Below are 25,892 nucleotides of genomic sequence, written 5' to 3'. Positions count from 1 at the left end.
GGTTATGGGGCGACTGTGGCTGAGTTGGTAGAGCGGGTCGGCTGATGATCAAAGGGTTGGAGGTTCGATCACCACCCTGCCACCTGTGTCATGGTTGTTGTGTCCTTGGGCAAGACACTTCACCCACCTTGCCTCGTGTGAATGTCGATAGTTAGCCTGCTATCGGTGTATGAATGTGTGTGTGAATGGTAACGTGGGAAAGGAAAAACAGGTCTCCCTTGAAAAAGAGTATTTGGTCTCAATGGGATTTACCTGTATAAATAAAGGTTAAAAAATAAATACATTTTTTTCAAACAATCTCCAAACGTGACATAAAGTTGCTTAAGCCTATTAGCTCCACGTAACTCTCTGTAGCCCAGTTTACAAACTGATGTCCTCTACAGTTGGTAGAAATGTGTGCATACATACGTACGTCCTCTTGTGCATGTTAAGCAGGGCATGAGATTAAATCTTTACCCCAATCAGAATTGTTCAAGACGACTCTCAGGCATCAGTTCAAGCCAGATATTTGAACTAAACACTTCCTTTTACTGTAAAAGACTGCATGTCAGGTGCCATATTTTACTTATATAACATTTATGATGTTGTTGTAAAATAAACTGATTTCAACACAGCGACTGAAATAAAAAGTGTCTTGTCTCTCCTGCCTGGCTCCTGTCAATTCAGAGTCTTCCAAACTTCGGGTTACACTGGACGGTTGTAGCCGATAGCTCAACATTCTGCCCTAAAGCTGCGTTGGAGCAGTAAACAAAAAAGAGTTGGCCTGCAGTGCATTGCCCTCCGTTTCGATCATCCTTCTCTTTATCAACTACAGTTTGTTTTGTAGTAAGAGCAAATCATTGCTCCACAGCACCACTAGTGGTTCAACATATATTGCAGGGTAAATGCTCATTACATTTAGTAGGTTGGGATTTAAAGTGGATCTACTGTATAATTAAACTATCCCTGCAAAAGTTGGCACCTTTGTTCAGATGCTACATGTATCAGTTTATTATTTACAACTTAATAAGTAAGTCTCCCCTTAACTGTGGTGCCCATGGGTCATTACCCTCATTTTAAAGTGGTGCAAAACTGCAAATTGTCTTTATTTAGAAGGCCTCGGTTGTTTTTGTATTCCTCCATAATTAAAAAAACTAAACATGCCCCTGGATAATGATACAATTTCTTTATGCCCATTAGCAAGTGAATCACACTTGCCCCTTATGATGACTGCTAACAGCCAAATTAAATCAGTGCAAAGTGCGTGAGTGTGCTCACGCACTTTGCACTGAAAAGTTCTCTTTTGCAGATACACTTTTCGTGCAAAGCTGGGCACACCAGAGACTGATGACAGAGCATCATTCACTGTCTACATTGTGTGTGTGTGTGTGTGTGTGTGTGTGTGTGTGTGTGTGTGTGTGTGTGTGTGTGCGCACACACACATTTTAATGTGTGTGAATGCATACATCTGTTACCTGAGGGCTTATCTTGGTTGCAATTCAACAGAGTCGGGTTTGCTCCGTGCCTCAGGAGCTGGCTAACGATGCTTGTCTGTAAGAGATGAGAAACACCCACACCCATTTCCATTAGCTCATAGAAAAAATCAAACCCTTCTAGGTCCCTATTAACTGCATCTTCTTTCAAAACCATCTGTACAAGAACATAATAGCTAGGCAGATATGTAATGATTTTTGAAATTCTCCTGTTAAAGTTCATACCACATATGGTGGTTAATCCCACATTTATTGCTACAGTGCAGAAGTAGATTTGTAAATGTAGGACATACTGTGACACAGACCTAGAATTTAAACACTTGGCAGATTATACATTCAGTGTGTATCACACAGGGCAGGTCTAGACAAATGTTGCCCCTGACTGAGGAGATCTTTTAATAATATCTTCATGTCACAGTGAAGAACCACATACCTCATTTCAGGCAACATGTGATTGCTGTCACATCTGTCCTCTATTGTTCCATCTGGGATTTTCTTTTAGAAAAATCTCAAACAGGATCTCAGTCTCTCATTTACTGAATCTGATTAATACCCAACAAACAAATTTAATTGAAGTTTATAACAGAACTTCTTGTAATGAAAAATGGTCTGCAGTTCCTTAGCGAGTGACTCAGCATAATTAAAAGACTGGCTTTGACCCACATCAACAGCTGTTTGGCTATGAGTCTACAGTATCTTCTGCCAACAAACCCTGTCAGCTGCACTCACACCCTATAAATACTGACAACACTCCAACACTACTGGCACCACAGATTCTGAACTCTTGAATAGGTCAAAGTTAACAGGAGGACCAGGGAAAGATCATCAGTACATGGGGATCTGCGGGTACTAAGCAACCTCAGAGGTAGTGTGTAGATTAATTTGTCAGACCTAAAAATGTATCTTCACATTAGCTTCTTCACATTTGAGAACTATGCAAAATTACTTTTTAAATTAATGTATATATTGCAAAAGTAATACTTCATTATAAAACTGAATGAATTAATCTAATCCCACTGGGGTTGTAGTTTAACATTCCATCTCCTTTATTTGAAAATTCAAAACAAAACCTTTTAAAATTCTTCCCTCAAGAGAACACAACTTGAAAAGCCTTCACTCAAACCAGGGAAGCCAAAAGCCAGAGTCCGACTTATCACAAGGCCGATGGAGAGCAGAGCTTAATTAGCTGCAGTAATAGGGTCATACATCTTCTTAAAAGGTCAGTCTAGTACGTATGCCACACTGCAGAAGGGGTCTTTGGATTTAACGTACCAGCAAGTGTTTGCTTCTGTCTCATATCAGCAACACCTCTTATTAGTGGGACCAGTAAATTAACTTGGCCATATACATACGAGACATCTTGAACCCATAATGTCTTGCATTACTGCTGTGTCACTGTCAGACCATCTATGGTGGGAGTGGTGAGTGGCTGTTAAGGATGCTCAGAGAGTAGTTGGTATTCAGGAGGCAAAGCACTGGCACCAGTAAAGAGCTGATGGCTGAGGTGATTTAGCACTGCAAGGGAAACCTAATCGATTCTCCAATCCTCTAGACTGCCACTCGTAAGTCAAACGCACTTAGATATTACACAGAAACACATGCAGAGTAACTGTGTATGGTGGAAGTCTTAAAAAGAGAGACTATGGGGAATTCTTCCATTAGAAAGAAAGAAAGAAAGAAAGAAAGAAAGAAAGAAAGAAAGAAAGGTAGTAGATGAGTGAAACAGGGAGAGGCTCCAAGGTAACAGGGGGAAGAAATAATTTTTTAAACACACTCTACAGTAGTAGGGGGGGTGTCATGCCTTGAGGGTAGATGAACCAAAGAAAGAATATGGTATATAGAGCGACTTTACATACTAAATTAATAAATTGTCGTTGTCAGCAGCCAAGCAAAAGCCCAGAATTGTAATTAAATGTCTACTTTGGTCAGCAAGATCTGAACGTGATCACATCCGTTCCTTCATAGTTGGACCCGTCCCAAACCACCTTCTGGAAATCTATCTCTTTTTCTCTACGAGAGACCATCAAACTGCTGATCTAAAATTATGTAACAAATGCATAAACAGTGCTGTTCTGTGCCAACAGTTTGACCGTTTTTGATCAATAGGCCCAAAAATTGTAGTGTGCAGGGTAACTGGAAGCAACTTCCTTAGAGGAACAGTCCATCCATCAATAATTGCCTCATTATTTCATTTATTTCAGTATGGACCACAATCACAATGGATCAATATAGCTAGCTGAGGGAACCACTTCATTGAAGTAAACAACATTCTGCCATTTTGATGAACAGCTGTGAGTTACCTGTCCATATTTAGAAGCCAGGTGGAGAGGGGTCCAAAAGTTGTTGTCAGCGGGATGAGGGTCCACCCCACTCTCAATCAACACAGACACTACCTCTCTATAACCACTGGCACACGCTATGTGGAGCTTCAGAGAGAGAGAGAGAACCAAATGAGTTATGATAAAAAATGGACAAGCCACAGTATCTGTGTTCAAGAAAAAGAGCAAAACACAGGCAGTGTAAGACAGACGCAAAGGTCAACTCAAACAGACTAACACACATGTGACCTTACATACCAGAGTGACTCCATCCTCATTGGGCTGGTTGAGGCCTTCCCCTGAGGCTACAAGCTGTCTAACATCAGACAGCATTGTGCTGGGTCTCTGCATCTTCATTGTGTGCATGGATGACACATCCACACCTAAAACACACAAACACAAGTGCAACACAGAGGTTACAGTTGGAGTTAAATGCCATGCTTAGGTTCACTATTCAGCAAATTATATATTTTTTTATTTAATCTTTAAAAAAAGTAAGATTAAGTTTTACGTGGCATTAGTATTTATTGGCCTACAAACACCCACAAATAGCCCTCTTGTACTAAAACCAAAGAATGGCCGATCAAGAAATGGCCAAAAGTGATCTTGATGTCACTTAAGTATAAAAAGACATAGTCTGTATCATACAGAGCGCCAGTCCCTGAACTGAACAATTCAGGGTCACCATTACTTGTCTCCTGGACAAACACAGACAGAAAAACAGACAAACAGGTGTACAGGTGCGTCCATCCTAAACATTTTCAAATCCTAAATGAGGAGTACTGCCCCGTTCTATAATCACATTCACAAAGTGGACATGATTTTGGTAGCTGTCATAGTGTGGATCGATTTTCAATCAATCTATTGTTCACTCGGATACGCTCTGGGGCGCTAACTGATGGGGGTTTTCCAGGTAAAATGGTCGGATAAGCTAATCAATAAGATTGTTTCTCAAAACAAATGGGAGCCACAGGGTGTATAGATTTGTTGGGACATGCTCATTGGAACATTACCGTTACAGGAGATAATCTGTATTCCCTACAGTCTCAATAATTGTAGGAATCCAGTATCAGATTAAACCTAAGCAACGAGAAAAAAAAACTTAAAATGATCCCTGATATAGAGACAAATTTTCCCACAACCGCACAAACTTGATGGGGAGAGAGAGCATGCCACCAAGTTGCTATAGCAACAGAGGCAGAGTGAGCCTATGTGAGTAAGAGTGTGTTTCATGGTTGCAAACCCAGCACGATGAAGGAGGGTGAGGGGGTATCTGGGGAGCTGAAGGTAGGCAGGGGGGAACAGATCACCACAGGGGCTGGCAGACAGAAGCAGAAAAAAAGTATCAAAAAATTCAGTAGCTAGTGAGTTAGCCTGTGTGTGTGTTTGTTTGTGTGTGTGTATCTACTATAGGGTGGTCCATGGCCAAAGGCAGATGGATGATGGAAGACGCTCCATCATTGTCTATATCTGTTTCTGTCTAGCTTTGTCAGCATGAATCCTGTGTACTTTTCTTTGTGTGTCCATCCGTATTTCTCTGGCACTTTTTCCTTCCCTCTCCCTTGTTCACTGTATGTGACTACCACTTTCAAGTCTGTGTGCCTCCAACTCTCAAGTGCCTTTATTTTTGTTAATTGAGCCTGTGTGTTGACCTTGTCCATTCTCTGTTGGAGACCAGCGCCCCAATCCATCCACCATCATTCCACACGCACACGCACACACACGCACACACACACACACACACACACACACAGCTGTATTTTATCTAAATATGCTTAATTTTCTTCTTTTGAAAGTGCTCTGAAAATTCATTTGATAATGAAATGAATGTTATTTCAAAGTTAGGATTGCAACTTACTGTACAAAGCAAAACAAATATTACCATTTTCCTCCAGGTATTTCTGGAGGATATAGCTGGTCTCTGTTCCCTCAGATGTGTAGTCCAGGGGAATGTTTCCGTTGACGTCTTGCAGCAGGACATTCACCCCGGACTTCCAGGCGCAGGACAGAAGAAAGCAGAGAAGACACAAACAAACAGAGTTTTAGCCAGGGTCATCCATCAGACTTGAATCCATGATAAAGTGGACCCAATTATCTTGGCTTCCCAGAGGCGTATACCTGAGTGGAACCATGGAGACATTAGCAGACAATACAGTAAATTAAAGAACTCATTACAAAACGGCCTGGAGGCGGGGCAGTGAAGAGAGAGAGAGCGTTGGTTACCGTTAACTGGGATTATCGGGTTGAGCATGTGTGCGTGTGACAAGATGAATGTGTATTTACTCAACAAGGACCCTGCCAGAGCAGTCTTCTATTACAGCATGAGATAACATGCAAGACTGTCCCTCGGGCTCCTGTAATGACTGTTACTCTGTTACAGTCACAACATGGTTATGATTGACTGCTTCTCTTTGGACTTATCATTTAAAAAAAGATTGTAATGTTCAACCATAAGAGCAGAAATGTGTACAAGCCATGCTAGATGTAGTAATCTGGACATGTTTTCCATCCTTTTCATTTTTATTATCCCCTCTTTGGGGTTAGGTACTAAAAGTAACATAGATTACATCCTTTCAAGTAGCAATTGTCAGCAGCCAGCTATAAATCCCTTCATGTTGTTTGGCTTAACCATAAAAAGTCTGTGTAACAATCGTGGCTGGAGCAGGTCTGATAACAGGGACAGGCGTCTCTAAGTGAGGATCCTTATTGAATATTTACAGCTAATAGAATTCTAACAACTCAGTTGCAGTGTGACAACAAGATTTATGACCTAGTCCTTAGGTCGACAAAGAAGGAAGGTGTAAGGAAAGCGAAAAAAAAATGGGAGGAAGAGCTCTGAAAATGCTCAGAAAACAGCAAGACCAAGACCACGCTGGGCGTAAAACCCACAATGCAGCGTTGCAATTCTTAATTGATTTATTAAATCTGACAACAGATTTTTTCAATTATTTTGCATATTCAGAGGAAACATTTTTTTTCATCCAAGAAAAGCAAAGCAATTACAGCATGATAAAGGGATTACAATACTTTCAATTCCAGGTAACAGAGAATCTGATCTGGTGAGCTTTGCAGTTTCATTGTTCAACTGTCTAAGTTGTCCAGTGGGAGCTGTGTTTGGCTCACTTATGAGGGTTAGTTAGGGGTTAACAAAGGGAATTAATTAACATTAACAGCTATCAGCAGCTTCTACCTGAATATTCATGAGAGGACAAGAAACCCTTATCGCAACGTGAAGCCCAGCTTGAGGAGCACAGGATGAGATCACAAGTCAGTGAGAGAGTTTAATATTATAGCCCCTCCTCCTACCCCCACCCCCACAAACACATGCATTCACACACAACACACACTCCATCCCCCATTGCACTCTTACTTTTTAATGTCAAATTTGGACTGCTCCAAATTATATCCCCTTAGATTTGTGCTTCTCCCCAAAACAGAGATCAACCTCTGCGTGTGTGTGTGTGTGTGTGTGTGTGTGTGTGTTTGTGTGTGTGTGTGTGTGTGTGTGTGTGTGTGTGTGTGTGTGTGTGTGTGTGTGTGTGTGTGTGTGTGTGTGTGTGCATGTGTGCGTGAGAGTGTGTACACTGCACAGTGGGTGAAAGTCAATAGGGGTCTGTCTGGATGAAGTTATCATCTGACATACCTGAATCTTGCTCTGTCTGTCAAGAGGCCAATCTCACCTTTGTTCACAAAAAAAATATGTAGAAAAAGTTCAGTAAAATCTGAGTTAATTTATTTGAGGTCCCTGTTAAGGCACTCAAAGCTCAGAGACAAACAAACAGCTTATGGTGAAGGAAGTATGTGGACCATTGATATGTCGGAGCTCACATGATAACTGCTGACAGATTTATATATGAGCTGACGCTCATATATAACGGGGGGGGGGGGGAGGGGGGTTAACAAATTTGACTTTTTCTGACCCCAACAACATCCCGACACTTTATGATGAATTCATCTCAGACATCCCAGTGTTTGAAATCTGTTAATACTACGCTGTCAGATGTTTATAACGGCAGTGTCAAGTGCAGGGGCTGCCACCGAGCTCAAAGTTGTTCCTGGGGCTCTCATCACTGTCGCAGCCCAGTAGAAATCCAAAACAATGAGTTCACATACTAATATTATTGTGTATGATGGTTTAAAGTAATCCCAAAGATTGCCTTGAAAAATACCAACATACACATAATGTATATTATATCATTTAGATTTTAATTTAAATCAATTAATTCAACTTTAATTCCCAAAGATTTGTGGTTGGAATGGGTAAAGGTGTGGGGATTCCAATTAAGCAGATCATAGATGAAAGGATGATCGAACCATAGTCATGTAAACGAGGGAGGGCTGCATTATCAGCAAGATTTAAACTGGTGTTAAGTGGAGTTCAGTGTAGCCAGGGGCTTTTCGTTAATAGTTAAACTTCAAAGTACTCAGAGTTCAGAAGTTTTAACTTTATCATTTACAAGCATAACTGTATCCCACTGGGTTTGAGCAATAAGATAAGAAATAACACTTTTTGAACAGAACCTGTCTCCCATGGATCACATGATTGCAGTGCTACATCTCCCTCTCATTGTGTGCGTTTAGAGACTGAGCTAATATTTCAGAGAACTACAATAAGCCAGAGAAGAAAAAGAAAGAAGACCTTATTAGACTCAAACTGATTTGTATGATCTTCAGGACTCCATAACTCCAAAGGTAGAATCTTTCTCTCAGAGAGATTGATGCAGAATTAGGACAAGTCTGCAATTAACTCCAGTCCATAACCACATGTTGTCAGTTAGTTTTATAAGAAACGATATTGGGAAGACAAAATTGAGCCACTAGAAAACGTAAGATTTTATCTTGTGGGCTGTGGCTTTGAATAGAAGAACAGCTAAGATTGAACTCATCCAGATCAAGACTAGAGGCATGCCGATGAATGAATGCGAGCCAAGTGTAATTGCTGTAAGTACTGGACTACATTGAAATTATTTTGAAAAGGTAGAAAGTTTGGTCTGTTTTTTGTTTTTTTCTGAATTATCAGTCAAATGAATATTTCTGTCATTATGTATTCAGCAGTGAATATAACGTTAAACATATAATATATTTGCGGTGTCATTCATAGAGAATAAACACCCTGTCATGTTTTCATTTGGTCAGAGACAATCCCTTTGAACCGCCAGTTAGTCCTGTTACTGTCTCGATGACAACAAAAACAGAGCTTGAGCTAGGAATAGGTCTGGGAATGAAATTGGAAATGGTTTGGTAATGAAAAGGGTTCAACATAGCTTACTCTGTCTCCTGCTGTTTGGAGGCAGGAGATAAGAGAATTAATATTACTCCCAATCCAGACACAGAGGGACAATGCGTCCAGACCTCTCATCAACCCCCCTACTTTCCCCACAAGACAAGCTTGGTAGCATCTCCACAAAAAAAGAAACCTCTCCACTCCTCTGTTTTGGAAATGGAGAGAAAACAAGGACAGCGAAGCAGAGGATGAGGGGAGGGGAACAGAGAAAGAGATGGTGGAGTAGGACACAATAGATTAGTACATATTAGCAGCACCTTTCCTTCCTGTGCCAATCAAAGATAAAGCTGCCAGTCAAGCTGTTCTAGCGAGACCACTGTTCCACTTTTCAGTAAATGTAATTCTGTTACATTCTGAGGGAAGGGCTCCCACTTACAGTTTGAATAAGGCAGAGGCTTGAGAATAGAGCAGAATGACTGGGCAGGGTCTGTGGTATAGGAGATGGGTGTCAAAATGAAGGAATAGAAGAAAAAGATATTGCATCTCTATCGGAAATATGACTTGACTGAAGCTATTTTTATCCTGCACCGGAAGAGCCTCTGGCTACCCTTTCCGAAACCATCTTTCCTACTGATTATACAAGGAAAAGCAGCTCAAGTGTTTATCTTACCCTAAGGGAAAAAAGCACTCCACGAAATCTGGAGCATTTAGGAAATTAAGATGCGTCAAGTCTCCTATCTTGGCTAATCTTCTCACAACCACATACTGTCACAGGCACACAGGCCGATTTCTAGAGTGAAAAAAATAAGCTGTTAGTTTGAATGTTTGCCTTGAATTTTTTTTTGACTTTTAACATTATTAAATTAGGTTTATTTAATTTCTTAGACATACTCTTTCTCTTTTTTTTACCCCCTGCTCTCTTGCAACAGGGATAGCTATGTGTTAATATGACCTCATTTACTGGAAACTACTTCTGTTTTTAAAGAGAATGGTAGACATTTACTTACAGACCACCAGCAAGCAGTATTTAATATAGGGGAGAGTGGGGTGCCACTTTTTACTCAAAGTGACTTTAAAGTGAGGCCTTGACAGTAAGGTCTCCAACTCAAATATGTACATATATTTCAGGGTACCGTGCATCCCTGGCAATAAAAACTTTGGATCTGGGATAAACTGTTAAAGAAATATAGCTTTCGGAAAAAAAGTTGTCTTGTGGCACAACTTGCCCCCGGTGTGGTGTAAGTTGTGCTGTTGGAGAGAATACCATGGGGTAAATTGTGCCATTGATATATATCTCATAAACTGTAATGCAAGAAAAATCCATTAGACAATCACTTATTTAAGGTTTATTTAAAGTAAATAAAGTAAATATTTTACAAACATTGAAGGAAAATGTTCTTAAACAAGGCCTAGCAGATCTAATGGTTTTACCTGCAAAGCTCACAATGGCAAAGTCACCATCATCATCTTTCTGGTCATCTGAACTCTTGTCAGTGGTGTCGTTAAGTGGAATGGAGATGTCACTCTCTTCTGAGCTATTGTAGACAATCACTTTCTTTTGGTGACCAGCGAATACAGCCATGCCAATGGCACAACTCTCAGAAATGTATTTTGCACTAGTTGCTCCGCCCATGTAGAACCAACTGCCACATGGCATATGCGATTACCCCTCCATTTCTGCCTTTAAATAAAGGCTCAAAACCCATATGTCCACCCTGGTTTTTCCTCCCAATTAACTATCTTACCTCTGCACTACTATCTTTGTTTATATGTGGATATCTGGGCTTACGTCTTTTATTTTGGTTATTGTTATTTTACCTTCATGTTTTACCTACTGAATGCACTATGTTCAGCACTTTGGACAGTGCAAACTGTTATAAATGTGCTTTTATAAATACATTTTACTTACTCCCTTACTTATAACTCACCCCAGGCCCTCTGGCACAAATCACCCCAACCCCAGAATTTTGGATAATAAGCATGATGCAGCAGTTTAGGGCTGACATCGTGCTAACTATATAGACACAAAGTGTAGCATAAGCACTAAAACGTGTCAAATGTTTTCAAACGTGTCAATAATTGTTCGGACACAATACTCAAAATACCTTGATCATGGAATTTTACTTTGAAGGGGTAAACAAAGTTTTTTGAGCTTAAATGTGATTATATCTTATTCCATGTTCCTCCCTTCTTTACAGGATGAGTTAAATGGATGGCTCTTCTTAAATATGTGGTCACATTTCCAGTTTCTTCCACGGTTTTCTAGAAACAAGGGGTGGCACAACTTCCCCACCGGCACAACTCAGGCAACTCTCCCTACATATCTCTCTCTCTCTATCTCTCACTCTCATGGTGTTGCCTATCATGAAAGCATAACTCACAGCATAAATTGCATTTGTCATATCTATATCACGCCTTGCTCTAAAAATGAGGCAGCCTGCAAGAATCTTTGCCTTGAGGGAAATTAAACACATGCAAATACACAAATAGTCAACATAGCCACGGTCCAACAGTCATACAGTCACTACAGGCTGACACCCTTTGCCTGGAAGCTCATCAAACATATCCATTCCTCTCAGGAACGTCTATATCCTGCCCTGCTGAGTGAGCAATCACTCAGGCCTCAATCAGCAAAACCAGGCTGTACTGGATTCTAGCGAGCTCCATGCTGCAGTTAACCCTCGCCGGGTCTAATCAACACCAGCAGAACATGCCCAGCCCACTGAGTGACTATAGGCTGGATGTGCATGTCCTCCCCTGCATCTGGCACAGCTCTGGTTGTGGACCTAATCAGTACAACCACAGCTCTTGTCAAGACAGAACTGACAAGAGCTGGAAACATCCCCCACAGAACAGGCTCTCTCTCTTTGATATCGTGCTAATTCCCGATTTCTCAATATTCCCATTTTAAGTGATTTAGCTTGGTTTGTGAGAGAATGGAAAGTCATGTTTCAGACCCTCTGTAATCCGAAAACCCCTGGTCAATGGAATGCGCGCCAATTGGTTATGCAATTCTGTAAGGCATGGAGCTGGTATGCAGACCCATTCCACAACACTAATCTAATTTCTAGCTGACGCGCTTTGAATTGCAAAGATCAACAAGAAAACAAAAATAAATAGATCCTAAATGTGCGTCCATTTTAATTTTAATTTTGTGGCACTGTATGAAAAAGTAGTTCCACCCCAACAGCATGTTATTTTTGCATGTGTGTTTCATACCAGCAGCAGCAGCAGCAGCACGTCTGCGTGGTCACACACACACGCTACATGCAGGGCCGTCCACAGGTCTTCGTCCTGCAGGTTGACATTAAGGCCTCGCTCAATCAGAAGTTCCGCAGCAAACACATTGTCATGGCGAGCACACTGCAGAATAAAAGGGCAATAGATTATCTTATTATTAGATGGTACGAAATGCATATTCCTGAAGCACTGCTACCTATAAACAATACACATGAATGATTTACTGCATAAAGATATATATTTGAAAAATATTTTGTACACCAGCTGTAATAATTACATTGTTGTACTGCTCAAGCGCTAACTTATGTGCAAGAACAAGCTAAATGCTAAGGAATGGAGAAATGGTTATTGGGTGTTTGGGGACAACAACTCTTCCTGACAATTGTTATCCATTTATAGAATTATAGGTGCAGCCTTACCAGAACAACATGATGGGCATTTTCTTTATTTTGTTTTTACACACACATGCAGTAGTGCTTCTTTCTTACATTCAATGATAATCATCTATAAGCAGTCAGAAACCTGCAACTTTGCTTTACAATCTTTCAACAAGCTACATGTGCAACTACAACAGAAGGGTAGGATGAAAACATTCGGAAATGCCTTACTCAACAGAAAAAATTATAACTGGGACGTATGGTTTGCCATTATAGACCAGGTGACAAGTGTGTGTATGTGTCTTACCAGGTGTAATAGGGATCCCCCAGAAGAAACGGGAGTGTTGGGGTTTGCTCCCTCTTTCAGGAGACGCAACACTGGAACACAAAAAACCTCCATTTGTTAACACAGGCTCAATGTGAAGACAGACAGGGTGTGCAGAAGAGACACACGCACACACACTGATCTCCGGCACTCACAATAAAAACGGAATTATGCTGCGTGTCTCCTCTGACTGTCCTTGACACATCTGTGGGGACCAGTATTCAGACTGTCTCTATTGGTGACCGTGAGTGTGTGTTTCCTTACTCCTTATTCCAGCAGCAGGTCAGAAAGCCTTCACATACTGTATGCTTCATTGAGCTACACAACCCACTCACACACTGACACAGATTTACTAAAGAAAACACTAAACCATTACAAACAAGTTCATGCATTCAGCCATATACACATGAGCATACAGTAGTGGGCTGAACAAGGTCACAGTGCTATTACCATACCACTGACATATCATTTATTCAACATGTCCAAAAAAACGAGAGCACAGCAGGAAACAGTGAGAGACAGAGAGTACTGGAGTGTGTGACAGATAAATAAAGCAGGATGGACAAACAAGAGAGGGCCCGCGGAGAGGGAGGTGGAGCGCAGTGGTTTAGACATATGTGAATTCACTGACCCTGACAGCACTAGATGGATACTGACTAAACCCTGAACGACCAGTAGAAAAGCCACCACTGTCACGCAATTTCACCGCACACACACACACACACACACACACACACACACACACACACACATACATACACAGAATTCTTCAAGCAAAGCCAATGGCTCCAGGGAAAGTGATAATTCTAAGTAATGAACCTGGTTGATGACCCCCATGAGGTCCTTCACGTAAAGGGTCGTTATCTAGACAGACATGTTTAAATAACACATGTTCAATTATTGAGGCAAGGGCTGGATGAGCATATACAGTACAGCTCCTTGGGTACACCAAGATAAAACGGATGACGTCTTTTAGCTCTGCAAAAAAGATTTTTTTTTCATATTTGTTGAACATGTCTTACAAAGGTCAACATTAGTAAGTAAGTAAGTAAGCTTTATTTATAGAGCGCCCTTCACAGACCAGGGTCACAAAGCGCTTCACAATGCCCTTCCAAAGTGCTTTACATTAGCAGCACCATAATCTATAACTTATATTTAGAGTGGAAGGAATCAATCAATCAGTCGGTTGAAAGAAAATAATCAACACATTTTGACAATTAAATGTTTGACTCATTATATTTAAATGGTTCGGGTCTGAGAACAAGCAAACAATTTAAAGCATAATCAAAGGGTCTGGGAACTGTGATTAAGTATGTTTTCTGACAATACAATCCATAAGTAACTGCCAGTTGCAACCCCTTCTTATTTTGCTACACCAACAGTTTGAGAAACAGTACTATACTTTAAGGTATCAAACTAATGTATAACAATCTTTAACCAGAAGTATCAGGGATTTTATTTGACAAATTACTTAAACATTTATCAAATATTAATGTTTTCATCAGTGCATTTTCTGTTGCCTTTAGTTCATTGACTAATAATTTCAGAAGCACATGAACACGTACACAGACATCTACCCACCCTTCTAATGGCATTTAGTTCTAAATGGCCTTTAAATGGTTTTTGAGAAACAAACTGATCAACCTTAGAGTCAATCAGCACAATTATCTGCAATCTCCTAAACAGACTGTGGGGGCTCAAGACTATAAACCACCAATTAAGGCTCATCTAGCACTTAAGTCATTACAAGCCGGGAATAGATGCTTTTCCTGCATATCAAACAGTATGGGCTTCTCATTAGTGAATGTGGAGCGGCATTATCACATGATTTTCTTCTTAATAAAAACAAACTATGAAGTTTGGTGATTTTAAGTGGCCAGGTAGTCGGTGGTCTGTAATACTTCCAATCTGTTAGAGCCTGCTAGAAGTGATAGGCTGTGACAAAAGAACCTATAGGAGTTTTATGGTGTATTATTGAATGTGTCTTAAGAGAGGTCGTAGGTCAAGAGCTGCAGATTGTCAGTTTTTTCTGGCATAACGGAAACTTGGAATCAATATTACTGTTGTACCATCGGCAGATTCATTAAGATCTACCACTGTTTGACCAATCAAGTGGGTCTTGTTAGTGCAAAATATCTCTTTGTATTTTTAACCCTTCCAAGCACAGAAACATTGTCAAGGGAAACCTAAAGGGTGAATCAAAAAACATTAGAGCATTTCAGTGTATTTAGGAGGTGTTGCAGGTTTACATTAAGGAAATGTATGAATTAAGGAAAACATTTTATCTGTTGTAATGTCGTTAACAGAAAAATGTATGTATTCAAATGAATACATAAAACAAATGATATCCGTTAAATGATTTAAAAACATTTGGTAGAACAGCTATGCTTGTCCAACAGCAACATCAGTCATTTCCCCTCGCTGTTAAACCTTTATATGCCAGTTTATGTTTGATGATATGCTGATCTCTAGCTTCGGTCTTGGGAGTTTGTTTGTGTGTCCCCTCTATCAGGAGGTTGATGATAGGTAAAGGCACACAGCAAAGCCTGCTGTCATTTTGTGGAAAAATTGCAAAACAGCTGTTCAAGACATATGTGGAGTTTCCATGGCAACTAGAGGAACCGGTAGCAGAGCTGAAAAAAGGAAGAGGAAGAGAGGACACAGAGAGAAACCTAAATAAGGTATGGGCTGATACAACAATAAGCGTCAGAAGCTGCTGCAGCTAAAATTATGTACAGAAAGATAATAATTCTATGCTCTAGTTTGTATCCTCATCCTGTTTTTGTGTTTGCATAAGATCTGAATACAGACCCTCAGGATCTCTTGCGTAGGCCTACACATAAAGTTACAAAGTAGGTTAATGACATTTAAAGCAGGATTTGGTCAAATATCTGGTATACGGTATGGCACCCGGTATAGCAAATAGTGAATGGTCAATTTGCTTTATCGTGGCCAGATTTTCAGTGGTAGGAAGATTCCTGAATGTTCATATGCAATTTCCTGTAGTAGAATTGAACAAATTAAATGTTATCCTATGTTACACATTCAATTAAAAACCTCCATAACAAGCCATGAAGGTTATATTATTCTTGGTTGAACTTTGAAAAAATAAATACAGTACTTCTCATGCTGAATGAGCATGTTCTGAAGACACAACATTCAATTTTCTTTTTTTCTTTGATGGTTCTGCTCCGTTATCAGCCATTATGATGACAAATAACTGTCTCAAACAAGGTTCCCCTTCCCTTCCCTTGTCTGGAGATAAACTGAAATCTGCGACCGATACGAATATGTGACCATAGCCGAAAATCGGACTGGGTGTGCGACCAGACCCAAGGCATTAATAAAAACTATACAAAAACTGCTTTCTTTGCACTGATGGTCTCGTTTGCTGCTAAAGGTAATTTATGATTATCAAAGGAAACATGAGGCTGTTTTTAAGATATTTTAAAGTTCCTCGTAGCCGTTTTAAACTCGTCTACCTAAAGAAAAGTCATCATTACATTTATCTGAATTGCAGTTGCATTTTCTTAAAACTGTATAATTATCATCCTTTCTGAGTGTTTCTCTCGTTTCAACTGGAGTCATTGTCTTATAGAACGACAGACACCAAAAAGTCATCTTTAATATAATTATCATGTTGATATGTGAAGAGATAATACAAATGTATTGAGGGCTGCATGGCTACAAGGGTAGCTGCTGTTCCCCTTGTGTCATTGTGTGAAGTTAAGAGATTGGTTTTGGAAAAGCAATTTCACCAAATGTCAAAACGCAAGTGAGCAAGATGTTTGCATAAGACAGATTGAAATGAAGAATGGAGGATAGGTATAGTATGCTCCTATCTAACTTTAAGTCAATATATTTATTCCACCTTTACCCTACAATATACTTCCCTTACCTGCTGGCTTTCAATTATTTTGCTTTCCAATTTTCCATTTCCCTACCTTGTTCACCTTTTCTACACCCGCCTCTATTTATTTAATTTTCCTTTATCTTATTTCCTGTAAAAGACAACCGCTAAAAAAATAAATCAATTGTGTGACTGCGCGTGTGTCTGTGTCTGTGATATCGAATCTTTTTCTTAATCCAGTTCACTAAAAACAGGCTTACTATCTGTCTCTCTTATTCCTTTCCCTCTGAGTGTCTCTGTTTCGTTTGCCATTTCCTCCGTCTCCTCAGGATCTTATTTGGCTAATCTGTCTATTTCTGACACACTCACAAGCTCTTTCCGTCAATTTTTCAATTAATGATCACTGTCTGGTGGACACGAAGTTGAACATTGAAAACTAATCAAGTTGAGAAATGCACATTTTATTCAAGATAAAAGCAATTTTAAAGATATCATTGTCAGCTAACAGGCATTTTTGTTGGCCTCTTATGCTTTAACACAGCCTCATCAGTCTCATTTCACACTTCATACTTCAACCGTATTCTTGTTGATCAATTTAAAAGTAATACTGACAGCAAAAAATCATCAAATTTTTTTTATATAATTCTGGTCGTCTTATCTGATATACTGTATGATGAAACTTCTGCATCATATAAGGGGAATCACTGATCTCTCAAAATTGTGTTGGGATCTGCTTTCCAGGCAACAGACTGGGTTATCCTGGCATTGTCAATTAGTCAAATGCAAATCTCTTTTTATGTAACCCGTATCCAACAGAATAACCATGTGGCTTTAAAGGTGGAGTCAGCAAAACTTTTGTTTTCAAAATCACTTTTGGTCAAAATCCCTGAATATCGTATCACGATCAGCTACAGTAGCTGTCTGTACTCTGGTTTCACAGCCTAGGCTCTGTAAATGGGTATGTAAATAAATTGTATGTGAAACAGAGGGGGTCCACAGTGTGTTTGCACAATCCCTTTTCTCTTAAAATTGTTTGTAGAAAATGGAAAGTTCAGTCATTTTCTGACATTATTTGGGGGATATTTCTAGCCTGAGCAAATGCTATAACACTGTACAAAAGGAGAAGAGAGCCAGCTCAAGCAACAATGGTTAGAAAAACTTTAATCTCCCAGCTCACTAGCCACTGGCCACTTCTCAGCAAGTTCTGAGCCACAACACCAAGTGTAGACAGAAACTGCAAAACAGAGAGGAGAAAAAGACAGTGCCAACACACTGTAACCTAAGTGTTTGCATGTTGTTAAATCTAGGTTCAATTATTGCTGTGTGTGAACACCACTCTAAGGTATGGGGAGGGAGGCTTTACCATAGCAAAATAAAAGGTAGTCTGGTACCAGTTAAGTGTCATTGTGCCTTGGTGCTAGGTAGCCATTAGGCAAAAGGAGGTAGCAGATCTTATTTATCTCAAGCCAAGGAACCCCAGTTTAAGGAGGGCTGTTGTAATGGCACACCAGCTGCTCCCACAGACCCCAGCTGAACCTCTCTGGCAGCCAGAGAGCAGGGATTAACACAGTAACCTGCAGAGGCTGCTTGTAGTCCTGGCAGATACACACTGACAGCTGGGTAAATGACTGGCATAAACTTAAAGAAAGACGGGGAGGTTGGACAAAAAATCAATGCCCTTTAGAGTTAAGAATGAGGACCTGAATCTTACAAGTGCATCGCCTATCTGATCTCACCAAACAGCCAGTACTTGAGTGTGTTGGGCTGCAGACCTGCTAAACCGAGGTCCCAGGGCAGATATTATGTGCGCCCGACAAATGTAATAGTCCTTTGCACAATTCACAGCGGATGAATGTCTGAACACACACATACTGTATATTGCAATATACCGGTACATTGACTGACATTAGTTGTCTTTTTGTTGCATGTGTAAAAACTCCCAATAAACCATAAAAAAGCTATATCAATCTTACAAACTAGCTACTATTTATTACTGTGTCAGTCAGGACCAGCAACCAAGGTATAATCTGTCATATGTTCTCTATAGTTGAAATTTGTCTATTTTTGAAAAATATTTTAACCCCCCTTGTCACTGCCAGGGAAGTGAACGAGCCTCTTTAATCTGAAGTCCAACAAAAAGTGATTCTCAGCAACAGATATTGGCTGCGTTTCCCAGATTCGATCGTTCTTTGGGACCAAAGAAGGGTCGAAAGAAGGGTTCGCCTAAGACGGAGCGCTAAGATACAGGTGTTTCCCAGATGGCTTCTTAAGTGCCATCTTTGGAGAAGCCGTAAGATGAAGCGAAAGAAGCTCTTTAGTGGGAGCTGTCCACCGCGGTAGTGCTGAAACTGAATAAATCGATGCCAGGCGATTCGATCACCCACCTCTTTATCAGCGCATACGTCACACACAGCGCCCCGTGGTCTCCCCCACACAGGTGGAATTAGGCTACGCATGTATCGTGTGTGTGTGTGGGGGGGAGGGGGGGGCGAGGGGGAGGGTGCAGGTGTGTGTGTGGCAACAAGTGTATCCAAGTAGTAATCAAGCCCATTAGCGCATATATACCCCGTGGCCGTGGATATAGGCACACACGTGAGAATGGAAGAAAGCAGAAGCAAAAGAAACAAGCGGGCACCGTCGTTTACCGCGGAGGAGATGGGCGTCTTAGTGGACGAGGTCTGGCAGCGCCGGGGAGTTTTATTCGGGGGAACAAGGGGCAAAAAGAACATCACGGTGAAGAACCGTGTTAGGCAGGCCATAGCCGAAAAGATGTCCCCCTCCAGCCCATGTAGCCTGCGTGACAGGCGCGCTGTGAGGAAGAAGTGGCAGGAGTTCCAGACCCAAACAAAAAGGAAGAGTGCGAAGGTTTCACTAATCAATCTCCCTTCGTTGCAGGTGATGCAGACGCCCAGTAAAGACAGCGCGGAGTCACCCCTCCCCCATGTGGTTTCAATAAACTACTTTGGTTTCCTTTTCAACCATGTATTGTGTGGATCATTTTGCATTGAAATGAGGGTATCAAACCTAGCAACAAAAAGTCCCAGGCAATTTGTAATTTATCTAAGCGTAGGTTAATGACGTGTGCGTATTGTGCGCCCTTTCAACACAGCATGTTTTTCCGCTAATTTCCCACTTGTTACATGGTCACCTCAGAAACGTGGACACTATACTCCCACATACTGTATGCAACAATACTTTCAGGTAAAGCACCCGGACACTGCAGCAATAATCATAGTGTACAGGACGTTACATGTAGCCTACATCTGCTGGTTCTGTTTATTTATTTCAGCCTGGTGTGGTGGTTGTGGGTTTATGGTTTAGTGCTCAGTGCTTGGTGACTGGTGGTGAAGAGGTAGGGGCTGGGGTTGTTGGACCTCAGAAAAGGTTGATATGTTCCTAAAAACGCTGCGCAGCCAGGGGCTGCATCTTCGGGCTGAAGGGAAAATTGCAGCGGGTTGCTCTGGATGTGTGGAGACACCAGAGTGATCAGCCGTTGGATCTCCGCACGGGGCAGTACTTTGCCTGTACGGCCCGGTCTGATAGCACGTCCAGTTGGGAGAAGTGCCGAAGCACGTATGCATTTATGTAAACCGTCTGGCTTCGCACACGGCGAGGCTGTTGGTTCGCAGCGAGAATGTGTTGTATTACAGCCATGGTTTCTCACACGCGCGGACTTTGGCAACGCCTTTTTAGCAGGTTGAGCCGCTCTGGATGAGGCTCAGCTGAGTTCAATTAAATCTGTTTCCTTGATATATGTGAAATGCCACAGGGTTGTTGATGTTTTTTTATGTGTAGTACTATAAACTCATGTGTGTGGAAAACGTAAACGTGTAATTCATTAAAAACCTTTTTTAGTCTATGTTTATTGCGCCAGTGGTCCGCATTGAGCATTGTTTTATTTTATTCGAAAAGTGGAGGAAATAAATTTCCCTGACGCGGCATGATCACTGACGATTTGGTCGCTAAGAAGGTTGTAAGAGTGGGTCAGCTCCATCTTACAGTTCCGTCTTAGTGAAAGAGCTACTTTCGCTAAGAACGAATCTGGGAAACGCATTCTTCTTTCACAGCGTTCTTAAGAGTGCTCCAAAGAAGTACTTAGCCCAAAGAGGCTCTTAACGAATCTGGGAAACGCGGCCATTATCATCTCTGCTAAGGTATTTTTGTCATTGAGAGCTGTTTGAATAAGGATAAAAGCTGCATTCTGTTCTCCTCAGTCAAGTAGACTGCTCCAAACAATACAACACAGTGACCTGCTGTTTATTGAGTGCAAAACATACTATCTTTTTTAACCATCCAGAAACAGGCATACTCTCACACAGTATGGGCATGCACCCACATACACACCTTCTTTGTCGTCATGGTGAATGATGGCATCCTGTATGACATCGGCGAGGCTGAAGTGTACGTGATGCTTCATACGGTGTGTGGCCGGTGCTCGAACCTTGATTCCACCTTGCTGGCGCTGAAGGCTCTTTTCCCTCTCGTAGTACGCCCTTATTTGGTCACAGCGCATCCTCCTGACCACCCGCTGGCGTTGGCCAATGGGGAGAGACTCCAGCAGACACTGGTCTATCTCCATGTTCTGACGAAAGACATTACATAGCTGGAAACAACCTAGTGAGGAAGACAAAGAGAGCAAGGAAATTATTTTGGTGTAATAAAAAAAACAATACAGCTGCGCAAAATGAAATTTAATTTTTTTTATGCATTATATGTTTTCATCAAGATGTCCATGCAAAGGATGATAGGGACAATATGTTGAGTAAGTGAAAAAGCTGCAGTCTACTCCAGGCAAAACAGTGCCTAAACTTGATTTGGTTTAAAGTGCTTGCATGACCAGTTTGACCAGTTGCATGTGGCCAATCCTAGGATATTTGCTGTGTCTTTATAGCTGTGGGGTGAGTGGAGGAAAGCATAACAACATTTTATGTGTTGTCTCCGCTCCCTGCTCTGACAGTGTTGAAGTGGTTCTCCTGACTCAGCATAATTTCTCTGCCTCTCACTGGAATTTAGACAAACAGATATCAACGCGAGGCAGCTGCTAAACACATTATGATCTGCTGGGATGATTGGAGTTGAAAGTGCTTGTACAGTAGGTGGGCTCAGAATGAGAATCACTGAGTGTGCTCAGGTCAAAATCAAGAAACACACACTTTACAAAAAAAAACACATTACATGAGGTATGTACGTCAAGCTGGCATTAATAGCGTTGATGATTTAATAAATGTAGGTCAGAGCCACCCCTGAGGACAAGCAAAATATGAAGAGGAGAGTGTGTTGTGTTTTCTTTCTGTCTCAACCATGGTCTCAACAACTAATCCCTCTTTGGCCTCTGCTGTCTACTCTATATCTCATTCCTTCTTTTATCAGACTCAACTTTGCTGTTCCTTTGTTCACTCCATTTTGTTTTAAGTGTCCCTGGAGCATCATTGTCTCTTGAGTGATCTCCAGTGGTTCTCTATTTCTCTGTTTCATCTCTCTCTTCCTCTGTAAATGGGAACTCTCAGTGGAAAGTTTGCTAGTGCCTTTTAAGTAAACCATGTTGTCCCCATGGGTCCGTGTACGTTTGAATAGTTGGATTTTTGGATTGAATCCAAAGTGACAGAAACGAGATAACCATTCTTATTTTTGTTTTACCGTTTTCTTGCTGGAATGCAGAAACGAAAATACGAGCCGAATTCTCCTTTACTTGTTTATTGGTAAAAAAAAATAATAATAGCCTATGACAGAAACGAGAAAACGGGATAAAGCAGTTTGATTTTGTCCAATTTCCCTGCAAATTGTGTTCACATGTTTTATCTCTTCTTATCCTGCTGCCTCTTTTTTTACTTCATCATCTCTATTTATATCTTTGCATATCAACAGAGTGACATGCAACAGTCTTTATACAGAACTAACATCGAGGATGGAAGGCAACACAACAATATAAAAATGGCCTTCAACAGTCCCTGAATGGACTGTGCTCTACTTGGTACTTCATACAGTAAACGGTGGTTTCTCATCAGTTGGGCCAGGTGTGTTTGGGACCAGTTCGTAAGCATGGGAAGACAAAGCAATGCTGGCAGGCAAGCAACGCTACTGTGTCTCTTATTGTTTTTTCCCTGTTTCTAGACACTCATTCAAACACCTGCCCCCTACACGCTGTTTTTACAAACTCACACACACACCGCCTGCACAATACACCAGTGCCATCTGCTCTAGTTAGGCATGTAAAAAAAGTTATTTTGTGTTCAGGTTGCAAACAAAAGGGGGGGTCTTTAGTATAGTGTTCATGTCAGGTGTCTGATTCATATGTATTTTACTTTTGGAAATTATGCCGAAGTTTGGGCAACTACATACAAACACAAAAATACACTCACAATAACTCATTGACATTGTAAACATCCTGGTTCAAATTAGATTAATCTCTAGTAGAAACCTATAAGAATTAGAGCATGGATCATCAATTACACATAGATTCAAGGCTACAGTCACTTACATCAACCTTTAAACTTCCAGCACATGACAGACGTCACATAACATGGCATATTGAAAACAAGACTCACACACAAGCGATGACAGTATTCATATTCAGAATACCGATGGGTATCCATTAGCATACATTAAAAAAGAATGACCAAGAATCACTGAAAACCCTGACGTAAATAACCTTTTCTTTTTAGTAAGGATGTTTTCCTTAAGTGATACAAATGCACCTCTAAATAAATAATGATCTAAGTTAAGTGAGCTAAAAGGTTCACTTGAAATGTGCCATATTGTGACTATAAAATCTTTACCCTCATGAATGTCATGACGCTAAATGTGCAAAAATTGTGCGAAATATCCCTCAATCAAAAATACTTGAATTTCCATTTGTTCACATGAAGTCAGTATGAAAACACACATCCAGCTACCTGATGACAAGACACATCATTCCAACTTAATTGAGCAAATTATTTTTAAACGTTGGCACAAAACAATGTAAATAATATTTGCAAAAAAATTACTGTCTGCTCTGAATAGTCAAATAAAAATAACACGTGAATTCTGAACAGGTAGATGAATTGTGAATGAGAGTGGGAAAGGACTGCTGGACTGAATCTGGGAAATCGGTCTGAATGAATCTGAAGGAGAGAGAGAGAGAAAGAGAGAGACAGAAAGAGAGACAGATGGGGGATAAATAGCAGGAGCTTTCTTCTCCCATCCCATCTCCAGGCTATCAGTTATTGGTTGACTGTGGAACATGCCAAGCAGGCTCCAGCTAATAACTCTGACAGCACCGCAGGAACCTTGTACATTAGAAAATAGCAAACACACACCTGCACAAACACACACACACACACACACACAGGCTGCAAACTGCAGATAGCATAAATGTGCAGGATATATATAAATACATGTACGAGTGTAAAAGGGAGACATTTGGGGGTGAGACAGGTAGGGTTTTCAGAGTCAAGAAGAGGCTTAATGACAGCCTGGACTGCATTACAGAATTCAAAGATTTGTCCTCTTTCATTCTCCCTTTACATCCTTCCTTCATCACCTCTCATAGATCAGCATCACGATCCTTCCTTCCTCCCTGCTCATCATCCTTGGCACCACTTGTCTCCCTTCATCATATGTCACTCATCCGTCCTCACCTCCTTTCCATTCCCCAATCCTGCGACCAGCCCTCCTCAGCCCCCTCAATGTCCAACACTCCTTTAAATCACCCTCAGTTTCTGTCCCCTATCTCTGATTACTTTCTCTCTTTGTCAGCATGTGACTGGGTAATGAATATAACCGACGCTCATGGGATCTGCATGGCTCTATTTCATCCTTTTTTCCCTCTGCCAATACCTGCCGCATTCACCAGTCAACTTTACACATCTGCAGCAGCTCTCTGCAGCAAGCTCACACACCCGCTTACTGGACACACACACAGACACACATACACACACACACACACACACACACACACACACACACACACACACACACACACACACACACACACACACACACACACACACACACACACACACACACACACACACACACACACACACACACACACACACACACACAGGGACACAAATCCATTTGAAGTTTAGACTGTGCTGCTGTTTCGGCATTTGGTGAGTGACCACAATCCTTATGCATGTAAACCCATACAGTGCGACCCTGCTTATGAGCACCAATATGTCAGGCATGCATCCATGGCAACTTGCACACACACTTTCATGCTCAGTTACAGAGATAGTGAGTGGCTACTTACAGCATTTGATGAAATGGTAGTGAGACATTTTCTGTCAGACAGAAGTCAGTCAGTCCGCAAGTCAGGTAGAAAGGCTGGCAGGTAGGCAGTAAGTCAGGCAGGCAGCTACAGGTTACAGCAAAACTAACTAATGCAGAGCTCGTAACCCGGCAGGATGCATTATTAATCTGGCTCCCTGGCTATCCAAACTCTGTTCCTCTGTCTGCATTATTCACCATCAGCAGCAGCTCCGGTTGCAGCTCATGCAGCATCTACATGCGCACAGACCCAGACTCACACACACACACACCCACCCGCACACCAGCCGCACACACATACACTCACACAGACATTCTCTCCTTAAATCACACCGTCGGGCAAGAGAAGCTGCGGCTGTTTCTAGCTCTCCTCGCCTACAGCCAGATAACCGCCGCACAATGTCTTCTGAGCCATGACCGACGCACGTGCTCCGCTCGCGTCACTGACTGACAGCCTGCTCGACCGACCTCCCACTCAACACACCCCCAATGACGCAATGCTCTTCACCTCCTTACACACACCCCTCCTAGTCTCCTGTCACATATACACACACATATGCAGTGCATCACATCAAGACTCACACAAGGATGCACACATCTTTGGACAATCCTCTACCTTCTTACAGAAGAAAGGCAGGGAGGGGGGTGATCTGTCCTCCCAACATTAGATAGAAATAAAGAGAGGGAGAAAGAGAGATTAAGAGAGAGCATGAACGGAGGTCAAGGATAGGAATGTAAAATTAAGAAAATTCAGATACAGCAGGGGGAGCAAGAGGAAGACAAATAAGCAAGTGATGGCAAGAGACAGGGATGAGAGAGAGAGAAAGAGAGAA

At 41.3% G+C, this 25,892-nt stretch overlaps 1 protein-coding gene across 1 annotated transcript in view; it reads right to left on the bottom strand.

Annotated features, from left to right (window-relative positions):
- The window catches only part of myo16 (myosin XVI), a gene marked incomplete at both ends in the record, with an annotated part of 90,997 nt that extends 65,927 nt beyond the window's left edge, over positions 1-25,070 (bottom strand). Inside the window, 8 exons of the mRNA XM_080037585.1 lie at positions 1,455-1,530; positions 3,773-3,898; positions 4,049-4,173; positions 5,673-5,781; positions 12,234-12,377; positions 12,939-13,009; positions 21,151-21,420; positions 25,043-25,070. Of these exons, the coding sequence (XP_079893711.1) occupies positions 1,455-1,530; positions 3,773-3,898; positions 4,049-4,173; positions 5,673-5,781; positions 12,234-12,377; positions 12,939-13,009; positions 21,151-21,420; positions 25,043-25,070 (949 nt within the window). The remainder of the gene's footprint in view (positions 1-1,454; positions 1,531-3,772; positions 3,899-4,048; positions 4,174-5,672; positions 5,782-12,233; positions 12,378-12,938; positions 13,010-21,150; positions 21,421-25,042) is intronic.
- Positions 25,071-25,892: the final 822 nt, after the last annotated feature.

This window comes from Ammodytes marinus (assembly GCF_949987685.1).
Source record: "Ammodytes marinus genome assembly, chromosome: 12".
Lineage (NCBI taxonomy): Eukaryota > Metazoa > Chordata > Actinopteri > Uranoscopiformes > Ammodytidae > Ammodytes > Ammodytes marinus.
This window is presented reverse-complemented; position numbering and strand designations above follow the sequence as displayed.